The 15,151-nt window shown below is 42.4% G+C and overlaps 1 protein-coding gene across 1 annotated transcript in view; it reads right to left on the reverse strand.

The window, feature by feature from the left end:
• The window catches only part of LOC127632848 (glutamate receptor ionotropic, NMDA 3B-like), a 135,096-nt gene extending 120,315 nt beyond the window's left edge, over positions 1 to 14,781 (reverse strand). The window contains exon 1 of the mRNA XM_052111654.1: positions 14,338 to 14,781. Coding sequence (XP_051967614.1) covers positions 14,338 to 14,781 — 444 coding nt within the window. The remainder of the gene's footprint in view (positions 1 to 14,337) is intronic.
• Between the last annotated feature and the right edge of the window lie 370 nt (positions 14,782 to 15,151).

Below are 15,151 nucleotides of genomic sequence, written 5' to 3' on the forward strand. Positions count from 1 at the left end.
TTTGGCTGTTGTAATTGTGCTAAATAAAAAATAAATAAATAAAGTGATCTTGAACATGATTTTCTGGTCCTGTTTAAACTGTTTTTTTTTTCAGCATTGGGAAATATGTATTCTGTTTTCAAAGTGAATTTCCTAAGTTTTATTTGATTAAATAAGTAAAATGAGTAAAATTATGACACACAGTTATTTGGTGAACTTTAATAAAAATGTCATTGTAGGCTAGCTATTGTACATTATACATCATTGTGATTTTGGGAACCTACAATACTTTAAAAATTATTTTAAGGTTGGATGAGTGCCATGTTTGTTTGCAAAAAATTATGTTTTTTGTGCCACCCCAGAGTAAATGCTGGCCCCTGCCCGGCCACCCCTATGAAAAATTCCTGGCTCCGCCACTGCCAGAAGTCTGATTTAAATTTGTATTTAAATCTGGACAAAAACAGAAGGTTTAAAGATTTTGAAAAACAATACAAATAATTAAGATTCTGCAGTATAGGCCACTTTAAAACAACAACATATGTTATAGTTATACAATAAGTAGAAACATTTGATTTTAAATAGTTTTAGGCATGTCACACTGCTGGACACTGCTCGACATTTCATGTAAACTACCCTGTTATAGATTAATTGTGCAATCAATAGTCCTCAGTGCCTAAATTACCTTTAAATCTCACACATTTTATGTTTAGCAAATGATGGTATCTTTCACAACACAGTAATGCCAGGTTCACACATTCTCCGTGAGCGAGGTGTAAGCGAGGCATAAGTGAGCTGATTCGGGGTTGAGCCTATTTTTGCTGCGTCTCTCACGCTGAGTTCAGCAGCTCTGGGTGCAGTACAGCCACTGATATATACTGTATATATAAAGTACTGGATCACTGACTCAGCAGTAAACTGCCAGCAGGATGTGAAGCCACCGAAGTGTTCAGCGGCCATCTTGGTATGCACAAACTCTCATAGAGCATCAATCACTGACAGATGAAAACACCCGTTTCACCGTCTCCAACCTGCAGATGTTTAATTTTTTATTTGCTCGCTATGGATAATATTCATTATGAGGGAGAAGATATACACGGATTGTGATGTCAGAGCATTCACCTGCTAAATATTCATCTGCATTCACTGTGTTCAGTTTATCAGTGCAGCATATCAATCACCACAGGAAGAGGCTAAACTGTTAACAAGTTGTAATGTAAGTAGGAAAGGCTGTAATATCTGCTTCTTTTGGGTGACAGTACATCCTTACCCCTGAAAGGGGCTTAAAGAAAGTCAGACTGGGATTTCTAAAGTGCCTTAAATGACCGGGATTTGCTTGTTTTCATATTGAAGTGCTCTCTGTAGTCATACATGGATACATGTCATAAATACAAGTTTGTTTGCCATTTAAACCTAGCATCGCATGATATGAGCATGAAAGGATCATCTGTGTTCCGCAACTGCTTTCGGGTCCTTGAATAATGTATAACGTGCGAGTAAGGGCAGACGGTAGACTTTCTGGTGACCTCATAGGGTAAGATGGTGCCCCCCTATGGAGTTGGTGCACTATGCAGACTGCGTAGTCTGCTTCTAGTGAGCGGCGATACTGCTAATGTTTTCTCGCTGAAATTCAATAAGGGACATTGGAATGTTTGGGCATAGCAATATTTACATTTACATTTATGCATTTGGCAGATGCTTTTACCCAAAGCAATCTGGAGTTAAGTGCCTTGCTCAAGGACACAATGGTGGTGGCTGTGGGGCTTGAACCAGTGTCCTTCTGATTACCAGATTACCAGTTATGTGCTTAGACCACTACACCACCACCACTCCAATATGCAGTGGCTTCACTGTTTTGATGTCATGAGCAATCCAGTTCTATATTATATATCAGTGAGTACAACACAAAAGTAATCAGGATATTATAGAAAAGACATAAAAGTAAATCAAAATTATTCATACCGAACCTATATTACACTACAATTTATATGTCTGAATGCAAGTAAACTCAATAAAATAACTTAAGGAAAAAATACTGCCGGCCCTTTTGCCATTATGTGTATACAGGTGTACAGTAAAGACACAACATTAACCAAATAACAACCAAGTGTGCTGATAAAGATGAAGTGCACGTGACTGCCCGCTGTTGTCCTTGAAGCAGCAATAACCTCAGCTTATTATGACCTTATTAAAGTACAATTTTGGCATAGTACCCCATAGATAACTTAATTTTCTGCGAGAGGCACTGCTGTTTCCTGTTTCTAAGAAACATGGCCAATTTGAATGTCCAACGCGACCGCCCCGCTCACTCCACTCTCACGGAGGATGTGTGAAACCGGCTTACGGATCAGGGTGAAATATCAAAAGGTTTTTGGCTTGGTGCAAACTGGTTTCTAATAGAACTTGAATACTAGTAAACAACCATTATAAACTGCCAGTTTAAAATTAAACTTCTTTCGTCATTTACTCACGCTCATGCCATCTCAGATGTGTATAACTTTCTTTCTTCTGCACATTTATAATGAAAAAGGAGTTACATTTTGGTCTGTTCTCACCCAAAACTGATTAGATCACTTCAGGTGACATTGATTAACCCACTGGACCATTTGGCTTACTTTAATGCTGCCGTTATCTGCTTTTTTGAGCTTCAAAGTTCTAGCTGCCATTCACTTGCAGTGAGTAACTGATGAGAGTTTTAAAATTTTGGGTGAACTAACACTTTAACAGTTCTAGTAGGATTGCGATAAATGTTATGGCATTTGATTTTTTTTTTAAACAGCTGTGTTGGTTTTAATTCAACTGTTTGAAAGCTACAGTTGAAGTCAGAAGTTTACATACACCTTAGTCAAATACATTTACACAATTCCTGACATTTAATTGTAGAAAACATTCCCCGTTTTAGGTCAATTAGGATTACTAATTTATTTTAAGAATGTGAAATGTCAGAACAATAGTAGAGAGAATTATTTATTTCAGCTTTCCTTTCTTTCATCACATTCCCAGTGGGTCAGAAGTTTACATGCACTTTGTTAGTATTTGGGAGCATTGCCTTTAAATTGTTTAATTACATTTAAATTGTTTGAGTCAGGTTTGTATGCCTACTTGCTCATACATTGAAAAATCTTTCAACTATTCACTCTGATTGCTAGTTCAGGTTGGCCGAAGGCTGCAGTTTGTCCGGTTAGAACAATGATGTCTCACTCAGGTTATGTTCCAAATCGTTGGTTTATTGAAGATGCATAGATGTGTGGTTCTGTTAATACAAAATACAGATATAAACATATATAAACCACAAACAACATCAATAAAGCTTCTTTGGTAAAATACTGACGAATAGCAGTGAAATATAACACAATACAATCTCTATGATGATGATATACTTGAAAAGGTGGGGTTGGATGTGTTTGCGCTAACACTGTGCACGAGCTATGCACGCGAGCATGGCTACTGATGCATGTGCGGTCGAACCGAGATGTAAACAACTATGAGCGCATGCGCATGATCTGAGGTACAACAGTGCCTCGGTGATTATAAGGAATAAATATAACTATTACTAACAACAAATGACATAAATATACATGGAATTGTAGCAGTGTCACAGCAGTAGAATAAAATTAAGTAAACAACCTTAAATGTAAACAGGGATACAGGCGGATTAGCTTCGCTGAGAATGTTCAACAATTATGTGATTACTTACAGTGTGATACACGCACAATCGATAAACTCCTCCGATTTGGGCTAATACACTATATTTCACTCTACAAACTATATACAATATTCAGCCGATCTCCTTTCCATTTATCACCCGTCTAACTCTCTCCCTGACACTTCGCAAAACCTCCAGTGGACAGTTTTGGAATAGTCCATTTCTCGCTGAATAACAGGGGTAGCTGGGACAGTCCATGAGCCAAAGGGGAGCACTTTTTACAGCCGCCCCCAAATTCACAATGTGAATTTGCCAATTCTAAGTGCCTTTGCTACATTAAATTTAAAGCTAGCCGGGAAGAGAGGGCAGGCAAATAATTTTGGCTACAGGTCGGGTGTAAGTTTTGCCGTCAACCTGTATTTCCGCGGATCTGACTCTCTCATCCAACCCAGGAAAGACCTGAACAATTCTCCCTACAGGCCAAAGAGCGCGGGGCAGTTGTTGATCCACAATCATGACTGTGTCACCGACCCGCAGGTCAGCTTCTTCAGTCTTCCATTTCTGTCTGCTCTGGAGGTTGGGTGGGTAGTGCTGAATAAAGTGCCTCCAAAAATGGTCAGCCAAAAGCTGGCTATGTCTCCATCTCTTCCGGCTCAGGAGTTCAGAGTCTTGGAATACCACTTGCGGTACCATCAACAAGTTCGGAGTTACTGGATCTGGATCAGCGACATCCGAAGAAGTGTAGCCAATGGGTTTGGAGTTGAGGATTCCTTCTATTTCTATGAAGACAGTTCTCAGCACTTCTTCTGTAACTGTCTGGCTGCCAATGGTGACGTGAAGTGCAGCCTTTAGAGAACGAATTTCTCTCTCCCAACATCTGCCGAAATGGGGTGAACTGGGTGGATTGAAAATGAATCTTATTTGTTGGCTAGCGAGTTGAGCTTGAAGCTCAGGATGAAGGGCGATGAATGACTCTTTCAGTTCCCTTTCTCCTCCTTTAAAATTGGTGCCTTGGTCGGACAGAAGCTCAAAGGGTTTACCACGTCTGGAGATAAATCGTCGTAATGCCATCAAGAAGGAATCAGTGTCGATGCTGGTGAGTATGTCAATGTGGACTGCACGGGAAGTCATGCATCTAAAGATGATTCCCCATCTTTTTTCATTCCTGCGCCCCACCTTTATAGTGTAAGGTCCAAAGCAATCCACACCTGTTGAGTAGAAAACAGGTTGATGGATCCTCAATCTGGCAGGTGGGAGGTCCGCCATTTTTGGTGGATGTGGCTGTCCCCGCCATCTCTGACACTCTGCACATTGTCGTTGGTGGTTTCTGATTGCAGCCCATCCCCGTATCACCCAGTATTTCCTCCGAAGTTCAGCAAACACCCTATCTGGTCCTGGGTGATGTAGCCGATTATCATAGTCCTTGATCACCAATTTGGTAGTTGTATGAGACGAGTCGAGGACAATAGGATGTATTGTATCTTACTCTAGCTGGCTGATCCGACGGAGACGACCGCCAACACGTATGAGTTTGGTGTCCTCATCAAATTCCGGGGCTAAGCACAGCAAGCGACTATTTTTTGGCAAGGATTTACCTGCTCTGAGGAAGAACAGTTCGCCTGGAAATGAGTCAGTTTGGCTCTGACGGAATACTGCAAGTTCTGCCTCTTTGTAGTCATCTGCTGTTGGGATATCAGTGGCTGCCCCGTTGGCATACTGGATGTAAGCCTTCAACAACTCTGGAAGTGTATGGAATTTCTGTGGATCGGGAGTAGGTGGAGTGGAGATTGATAGACCAACGAAGATTGGCTTCCTCAGTTCACTGTCCTGATCAATGGTCATAAATGGTGGCATATCCGGCCAGTGGTCAGTTGTCTGTCTGAGGAATTTTGGCCCCTTATAACATCTGCTTTCCTGGCCTATGTCACAGAGCAGTTTCCCCTTTGTGATGTCATCTGCGGGGTTATCCTTTGTTGGCACGTATCTCCAGTTATCAGACTCCGTGAGTTCCTGGATTTCTGCCACTCTGGTGCCTACGAAAACTTTAAAACGACATGAGAGTGACAGCAGCCAGGTAAGGACAGTTGTCGAGTCAGACCACAGAGTAATACTGTGGATGGGTAAAGTCAATTCTGTTTTCAGCAATTTTGCGAGTTGTGCACCTGTGAGTGCTGCACATAACTCCAAACGTGGAATGGTTTGCTGCTTTTTCGGAGCTACCCGAGATCTACCGGTTACAAAGGCTACTTCCACTCTACCTTCCAGGTTTTTAGTTCGTAAGTAGGCCACAGAACCGTAGGCTCGCTCTGAGGCGTCACAGAAAATGTGGATCTGCCTCATGCTGGTAGGCTGATCCAGTTCTTTACTGCAGTAAGCCCTCGGCAGAACAATGTGCTGCAAACCATCCAGCTCACTCTCCCATGCTTTCCACAAGTTCAACAGGTTCTCCGGTAGACGGGGATCGTCCCACTCTCTTTTCTTGTCCCATAACTTCTGTACAATCACCTTGGCCCGTGTTGTGAATGGCACAATATAGCCTATAGGGTCATACTGCCTAGCGAGGATCTGGTATATGCTCCGCATAGTTGGAAGTGGGTGGTCTGCCTGCCGCTGCTTATAAGAGAAAGTGTCTGATGAGCAATGCCAGTGTAACCCAAGAGTTGACTCTTGTGCATCTTGATAACCCTCGCTGAGCCACTGGATGCTGCTTTGAGATTGAGCATCAGCTGGCAGGTGGCTGATGACTGATGGATCATTACTCGCCCACTGTCTTAGATCGAAGCCTCCAGAACTTAAGAGACTGTGGAGTCTGTCTACAAGATCTTTTGCTGTGTCACTTGAGGTGAAGCTCTGAAGGCAGTTGTCAACATAGAAAGTTTTCTCTACTGAGAACTGTGTGTCTTCAGACTCACTGTGATCCAGGACGTGCTTCTGTAACGCGTATGATGGACTGCACGTTGTTCCGAATGGAAGTACTTGCCATTCATACACATCTGGTGCCTTATCTCTCTGAAGATCTCTCCAAATGAATCTCAGTAGTGGTTTGTCCTCAGGCAAAAGACGTACCTGGTGGAACATCCCACGAATGTCACTACTAATGGCGATGGAATGTTCTCTGAATCGCAGAAGAACTGACAGAAGAGAAGAACTGAGTGGTGGATCCGGGAGCAAGTACTAGTTCAGGTTGTGGCCTTGGTAAGCAAACGAGCAGTTGAAGACGACCCTTTTCTTTCCGTTATGCTCCACCAAATGATGTGGAATGTACCAGCTCTCTTTGGAACAGTCCACCTGCTCAGGAGTGAGTTTTGTGATGTAGCCAGCTTGCTGTAACCTGACTATCTCCTCTTGGTAGGCCGCCGCTTGATCAGGATTCTTGTTCAAACAATTCTCTATTCCCCTTAATTGTGGCAGGACAGCTTCTTTGGGTGCATGTAGACCTGGCATATCTCTAGCACGTAGAAGGGGGGTCGCATAGTGCTGGATTTTGTTAACATCCACTCTCCTGGTTTTATCCTGAAGAAGTTGGATGGACTCTTGATCCTGTTTAGACCTCGTCAGTACCTTCTCGTTTCGATATGGAAGAATGTCCATTTTCACACAGTTTCTCCACCTTCGCATAAAGGTCGTTAGTGGGCCGTAAGCTGGTGAAATGACATTGCTGTGGGGAAAGTCTGCTGGTTAGTTCTTGTGCTGGGCCCTGTAGCGTCCATCCTAGGCGTGTTCTCACAGCAGCAGGGCCTCCAGGTGGACACAATCTGACCGGTTCTATGGGTGTGATGAGGTGAGGGCAGTCGGAACCAATGAGAACTACTGGTTTCACTTTGTAAAGGTGCTGTAGTGGCAGGCCTACAAGGTGCTTGTACTTCTTCTGGAGTACCTTGACGGGATGCGTGTGCTCTGCTAGACCCAGACTATTGGCTGTGAATGCGCTCTGTATCCTGAAATCCTTACGAGGGTTAACCACTGAAGACACATTAAAGGTCACAGCCGCCCCGTGAAGAGTCTGTGTCTCTTGCCTGACTGTACAGAGAACCAAGTCCTCTGGCTGTCCTTTCAGATTCAACCTCTGCACAGCTTTGTGTAGAATAATAGTCCGCTCTGACCCATCATCGAGGATTGCATACGCCTCCATGGATTTGTTGCCATTTCGGAGCAGAACTTCAGCCACCTTCAGCAGAATTTTATTCTCACAGGTTGGACGATCCACATACAAGATTGCACTGGCTGGAGCCGATGCTTCTGTAGCCCTGCTTTGTTCATTCACATCATGTAAGGCTAACACATGCTTTCTGTTACAAGATGGACAAAGGACTTTCAGTGTGCAATTGGCAGCATGATGGCCACGCCCACAGTGCCAGCATCTATTTTGGCCTTTAATCCAATTCACCTTCTGCTCTTTGTTGAGTAACTTAAAGTTCTCACAGCCACTCAGGAAATGTCTGTTATTGTCGCAGTATGGACAGTAAACATTCACCCCTTCTCTCCTAGCAGCAGTTGGTTTGGGTGGATATGGAGTGGTGGTGGTGTAGTGGTCTAAAGCACATAACTGGTAATCTGGTAATCAGAAGGTCGCTGGATCGATCCCCACAGCCACCACCATTGTGTCCTTGAGCAAGGCACTTAACTCCAGGTTGCTCCGGGGGGATTGTCCCTGTAATAAGGGCTCTGTAAGTCGCTTTGGATAAAAGCGTCTGCCAAATGCATAAATGTAAATGTAAATGTAAATGTGGATAAAATGGTGATGCTGGGCTGGCCTTCGGTTTCTCTGTACCAAGGAGGATGGTAGTGGGTTTGCGGGGCTGCCTATGGTCTCTCCTCATCTCCCTCCTCGGCACTGTCGTAAATCTAGACTGACTGGTATAGTCAGTGTGGTCATCCTGAACTTGTAGCTCGTACTCAAGCCAGTCCACAAAGTCCAATAATGTGGGGATAGTGACATGAAGAGGATGTGTGTACCTCTTGAAACTGGACCTGAGATCATGTGGTAATTTGCTCATCAGTCTGGACACATGTGATCCACACTCCAACTCGACATTACCTTTCTGACCCAGCTGTTCCAACATACTGACCAGGGAACGCACTTGGAGTCCGAACATGCGATACGTTTTCACATCTCCACTGCGAATGTTTGGTCCATCCATCAGTTCTGCAATGTGTTGTAAGGCTAGCTGATGTGGCTGGCCATACATTTTATTGAGGGCTATCATTGTGTTTGTGAAGGGAAAGCTTGAGTTACTGTATGAGTCTGCCACAAGTAGGGCTTCCTCCAACTTAAGATGGTCCGTGAGGATCTGATACTTGAATCGCTCTGTTGCATCCTCAGGCAAAATGTTCTCCAATGCTATTCTCAATCGAGAGAACTCTCTAGAATCAGGGGAGGTTAGGAAGGGAATGGTTGGAGCAGGGCCTCGGTACATTTTCTCCTGCATTGATGAAGACTGATAATACGCCTGTCTGTGGCCTGAATGCGGAGGTAGCACACGCTCATATGTTGTGGTTTCGAACTCTGGCTGATGAGCTGGAATGTGTTGGGAGGAACGAGAGTACCTGGGTTGAGGTGAGTCACTGTAACGCACTTGTGGTGGTGCTCTTACATGTATTGAGGAGGAAATATCCATGTTTCTGAAATCCTCAGCTAATCCAAGTCGCTCATCCATTGTAACTGGGCACGGTTCTCTCATGGCCGTAAGCGGTGTTGGGGGGTTTGTCCGTGGGGCTGGAGTAGGACAGAACCATTTTGGAGTCTCAGGGCTCACCACTGAAGAAAAGGGACCTGGAGATAGCACTGGTAAAGTCACTGGCCTGGAGGGGGCTCCCCCTTCCGCCTTAAGACTTTGAAGTTCCTGATGTAACATGGCATTCTGTTGTCGCATCTCCTGTAATGCTGAAATAACATCTGGAAGCTGGCTGGTTTGTAGCCACAAGTCTGCATTCTCACGTTTCATCACCTGCAGCATAGCTGTAAGCTCTACTTCCTCTTCTCCCCGCCCATCAGATCTTTCACTTTGCCATTCATCTCTCAGTGTCCACTTATCATGATCTAATTCTTGACTGACAGGAGAAGTCGATCGAGTCTGTCCTATCATACTTGGTGACTGAACTCTGCTATGACTGAATTCTGGGAGTGGCTGTCGATGTGGCAATGGCGCACCAAGCTCGTAATCCACTAAATGAGTCGGTGGGTTGATCTGTCTTCGTGGGCGCACGACAGGCTCTTTCCTCTCAGGTTGAGACATCTCTGTAGCAATTCAACATCCGGCTCGAAGGACCATGAAAAATCTTTCAACTATTCACTCTGATTGCTAGTTCAGGTTGGCCGAAGGCTGCAGTTTGTCCGGTTAGAACAATGATGTCTCACTCAGGTTATGTTCCAAATCGTTTATTGAAGATGCATATATGTGTGGTTCTGTTAATACAAAATACAGATATAAACATATATAAACCACAAACAACATCAATAAAGCTTCTTTGGTAAAATACTGACGAATAGCAGAGAAATATAACACAATACAATCTCTATGATGATGATATACTTGAAAAGGTGGGGATGGATGTGTTTGCGCTAACACTGTGCACGAGCTGTGCACGCGAGCATGGCTACTGATGCATGTGCGGTCGAACCGAGATGTAAACAACTATGAGCGCATGCGCACGATCTGAGGTACAACAGTGCCTCGGTGATTATAAGGAATAAATATAACTATTACTAACAACAAATGACATAAATATACATGGAATTGTAGCAGTGTCACAGCAGTAGAATAAAATTAAGTAAACAACCTTAAATGTAAACAGGGATACAGGCGGATTAGCTTCGCTGAGAATGTTCAACAATTATGTGATTACTTACAGTGTGATGCACGCACATGCACAATCGATAAACTCCTCCGATTTGGGCTAATACACTATATTTCACTCTACAAACTATATACAATATTCAGCCGATCTCCTTTCCATTTATCACCCGTCTAACTCTCTCCCTGACACTTCGCAAAACCTCCAGTGGACAGTTTTGGAATAGTCCATTTCTCGCTGAATAACAGGGGTAGCTGGGAGAGTCCATGAGCCAAAGGGGAGCACTTTTTACATACATGCTTTTTCAGTTCTGCCCACACATTTTCTACCGGATTGAGGTCAGGGCTTTGTGATGGTCACTCCAATACGTTGACTTTGTTGTCCTTAAGCCATTTTGCCACAACTTTAAAGGTATCTTTGGGTCATTGTCCATTTAGAAGACCCCTTTGCAAGTGGGCTTTAACTTCCTGGCTGATATGAGCCTGAGATGTAGCTTCAACATATCCACATAATTTTCCCTCCTCATGAAGCCATCTATTTTGTGATGTGCCCTAGTCCCTCCTGCAGAAAAGCACCTCCACAACATGATACTGACACCCCCATGCTTCATGGTTGGGATGGTGTTCTTCGGCTTGCAAGCCTCACCCTTTTTACTCCAAACATAACAATGGTCATTATGGCCAAATAGTTCAAATTTTGTCCCCATGTGCACTTTTTTTGATGGTTTTGGAGCAGTGGATTCTTCCTTGTTGAGCAGCCTTTCAGGTTACGTCGATATAGGACTCATTTTACTGTGGATATAGATACTTGTCTACCTGTTTCCTCTAGCCTCTCAATAAGGTCCCTTGCTGTTGTTCTGGGATTATTTGCACATTTTAATCTCTAGGAGACAGAATGTGTCTTCTTCCTGAGTGGTATGATGGCTGTGTGGTACCATGGTGTTTATACTTGTGTACTATTGTTTGTACAGATTAATGTGGTACCTTCAGCCTTGTGGAAATTGCTCCCAAAGATGAACCAGACTTGTGGAGGTCCACAGTTCTTTTTTTCTTAGGTCTAGGCTGATTTCTTTTCATTTTCCCATGATGTCAAGCAAAGAGGCACTGAGTTTGAAGGTAGGTCTTAAAATACATCCACAGGTACACCTCCAGTTCAGAAGACCTCCTATCAGAATCTAATTGGCTAGTTGCCTAAAGGCTTGACATCATTTTCTGGAATTTTCCAAGCTGCTTTAAGGCACAGTTAACTTAGTGTATGTGACCTGCCAAATCTTTAGTTTTAATATGAAATCTGTGGAGTAGTTACAAAGTAATCACAACATTTTAATGACTTCAACCTAAGTTTATGTAAACTTCTGACTTCAACTGTATAACCATTTGTGTTCAGGAGGAACTCTAATACAAGAGTTTCAAATGTGGATTGCTTGTCTCAGGATTTTTCAGCAGCATAAATGTACTGCAAGCTCTTGTTTATCATGTGAAATTCTGCATCTAAGTTTTACAGCATGACATTGCTACAGCTGTATGCTCTACACACTCCTGTACATAATAAAGAGTTTTGGGTATTAAGTCCATGCATTGGGTGTCCCTGTCATTTTATGGCATTTCACTGGTCATTCTTTTACATTTAATTTTAATAGCGTTCATACAAGCATAGTTAGAACATGACTACAGATGGGATAAAGAGCAAATATATCTGTAACATGTTCAGTCAAATGTACTTTGATTGTAACCTATAAAATACAGTTTTTGTGCTGGAATTTAGGTAAAACCTACCAATTGCAATGCTGCATTTTACTTAAAATGTCCTAACATTCTCCAGATTCAGATTGTGAGGATAAAACATAATGAGGAAAAAAAGCTTGTACTGGGAATCTTGTGTGTATCTCAACACGAAGCTCCACTGATAAAAAGAACACAAGGCGAAAGCCAGACTGCTGAAGAACACATATTTTTCCAACAGCAAGACTAGCAGATCAAGTGAAGAAGGATCCAAGCGCCTCAGAGCTCCAGAGCGTCCCATAAGCACTAAAACAGCAGCCAGTTCACAAGCCCCCTATTATAACCCAGCCTTTATTTTAGCCTGAGTGGTATCACATTCTATAGCAGAGCATAGGGCCCTGAGCTTTTACCATGATTGGCAGATTGCAGAAGGACATAGAAGGTTTACATCTTGCACTTTGTGATGATATTTGTCAATGTCTGATCTCCTGACGGTTGTCCAGTGTCAGCATCATGACTCAAACATGTCTGAGAGCCTGTCTGTAATCATTCAATCATTCTTGAACTGTTACTTTAACACAAAATAATGGCCATTTGTGTTTGGTACCAGAGATAAAATCCTTTCAAGTTTAGAGCAATGATTAGAAATGGATTACAAAAAAATATGTGCCACTAGCTTTCACCAGACCACTGAAATACTTTTAGTTAGTTACAAAGCCACCAAAATAATTTTAATGGATGGACATTAAACAAGACAAATGTATGCATTTCCCCAGCTGGCTGTAAGATTTACAGTATTTTCTCCCCTTTTAATTTCTTTAAGTATTTTGTGATGTAAGCACTTTTCAACTGGCGGTGTATGCCAAATCCTCCAACATGCAGACTACCTCTACAGCCAAGACAGGTGCAAAATATCTACTCAAAATGAACACTAAAATACATAATTCTTTGTTAAACTGCTTGTTAAAAATATCAGTGAATGTATGTCATCAATTCAGATTCAAACATACCAACAAACAGAAAGGACAAATGCAATTATATTCAAACAATGATTTATACATCCGCTGTCAAAAACAACATTAAATGTCATTTTAACCACCTAATGTATTCTGGGCCTTATCATTAACTCCAGCATTTTACCTTAACATCTCATTTGAGTCATGAAGAGAAGAGGTGGCACTCATGTCTTTGAAAGCATGTCAGCGTATGACATACCTGACTGAGCCAAAGCAATGTGGCACAGAGTATTTCTGTCTGAGAGAACATATCTGTCAGATAAATGTTCTCTCTTATGGACCAGGTGCTTTCCAAAAGAGTCCAAACTAACACACAAGCTGAGGAGATCTATTGTGACCTGAGGTAAAGATCAGCTAGTCCACATCAATCTGCCTTCTCAGAGTTAAGCCAACATCTCAATAAAATAAGAAAAAAAAGAATCACCACTGACACCATAAAGAGTGAAAAAAAAAAATAAGGATATTTAAAATAATTTGTGGGTTGCCTGTAAATTGAGGGCATGGTGGTTAATTAGTTGGTCTTAAATAAAATGTTATACAAGCACCTTGATTTGATTATTAACCCCAAATAAGCATTAAATATTTGGGAATTTGTCTTGTGTGCTCTGAATCTAATAGCTTTTTTTAAAAGAAATTATTGTTTTTCACCAGTTTGAAGAATCCAGAAGACCAGAGCACTTCTGTAACCAAATTGTTTTCGGTCAAGGACGAACAACCCATAAGAAAATGCATGTCCTTAATCAGGTAATCAGGAAATAAAGCCGCGTTATTAAAGCGGCTTGTATAATGTGGAATTGTACTTTTGAATCAAATCTTTTGAATAAAAGCATTTATGCCTTATGTTTGCTCCAAATTATCACAAAATCTTAAACGCAAGGAAAAAAGCGCACAGGTCACCAATTGAACTGTGCGTAAAATGGGTCCGATTTAATCTTTAAAATGCATGTTTGCGTAAAAACGACACATATAAAAGTAAAACGACATATAAGTCAACAGTCTTTGGAGCCAGTGAGTTGAACATGTATACAAGTCATGAAGGCTACTGTAGCTTAGATTTGCGCATCAAAGGCGTCACAGGTGTTAGTTGTGCATGCTTCATTACGCAATAAAAACTAAACTACTAATCAACATATAAATGAAAAGTTAAGACGAATAGATTTGCAGCTCAAATTAAACGTTTTACCTGAGTTCTGAGAGGTTCTCCGTGCTCAATGATGCTTATAAAAGGAATTTCCAAAAAAGAGGACATAAATTCCATTTGTACTATTTCCTCCTGCGTCTGCGGGAAGGCGAGCACAGCCGAGACTCCCTGGACCACAATATCCTGACACACACACCTGAAGAGCGACTCTGGGTCTCCGCTTGTGGCTTCCCGAGCCACCACTTCTAGGCTCAAGTTGTACGGAAGAAAGTTGTTCCCGCTTTCGGCGAGACCGCTGAGGGCGCGGTTGAGAGCCGCCCGCACCCGGACCGGCTGGCGGGAAGGCAGGAGGGCACCCAGGCGCACGGTGTTCCCTATCCGCGCAAGGATGTGGCAGGGCTGCGGATGAGAGTGAGCGGGCTGGAGAAGGAATATTTGCCATCCCAAATAAAAGTATGCCAAGAATCTGTAGAAGATTAAATTCATCCTGCTTCACTCTCAAAGGTGGTGATGAGGCATTGTCAAAAGATAGCATTGCTCGCTTTGTTTTCTGGTCTTTTCTTTTAAGTCCTTTATTGTTTTTTTGTGCAGGATGGTATATAAGGAGTGATCTATGGAGTAACGGTGTGAATTTGATACTCTGCTCAGGAGAGGAGGGGGTTCGGGAAAGGCGGAGATGTCATTGCGTTCACACACAAATTAAGTGCGGGAGAGGCGGAATTGGTATCATTATGAGAACAGCATGAGAGAATGCTTGCAAAGTAGATTATACAAGAGCCATATTATTAAAACCTCTTTTTTAACAGTTCAGTCATATGAGGTTTGAGGTCTAGCTCAAAAACACACTTACATTTTA

The sequence above is a fragment of the Xyrauchen texanus genome, chromosome 39 (genome assembly GCF_025860055.1).
Source record: "Xyrauchen texanus isolate HMW12.3.18 chromosome 39, RBS_HiC_50CHRs, whole genome shotgun sequence".
NCBI lineage: Eukaryota > Metazoa > Chordata > Actinopteri > Cypriniformes > Catostomidae > Xyrauchen > Xyrauchen texanus.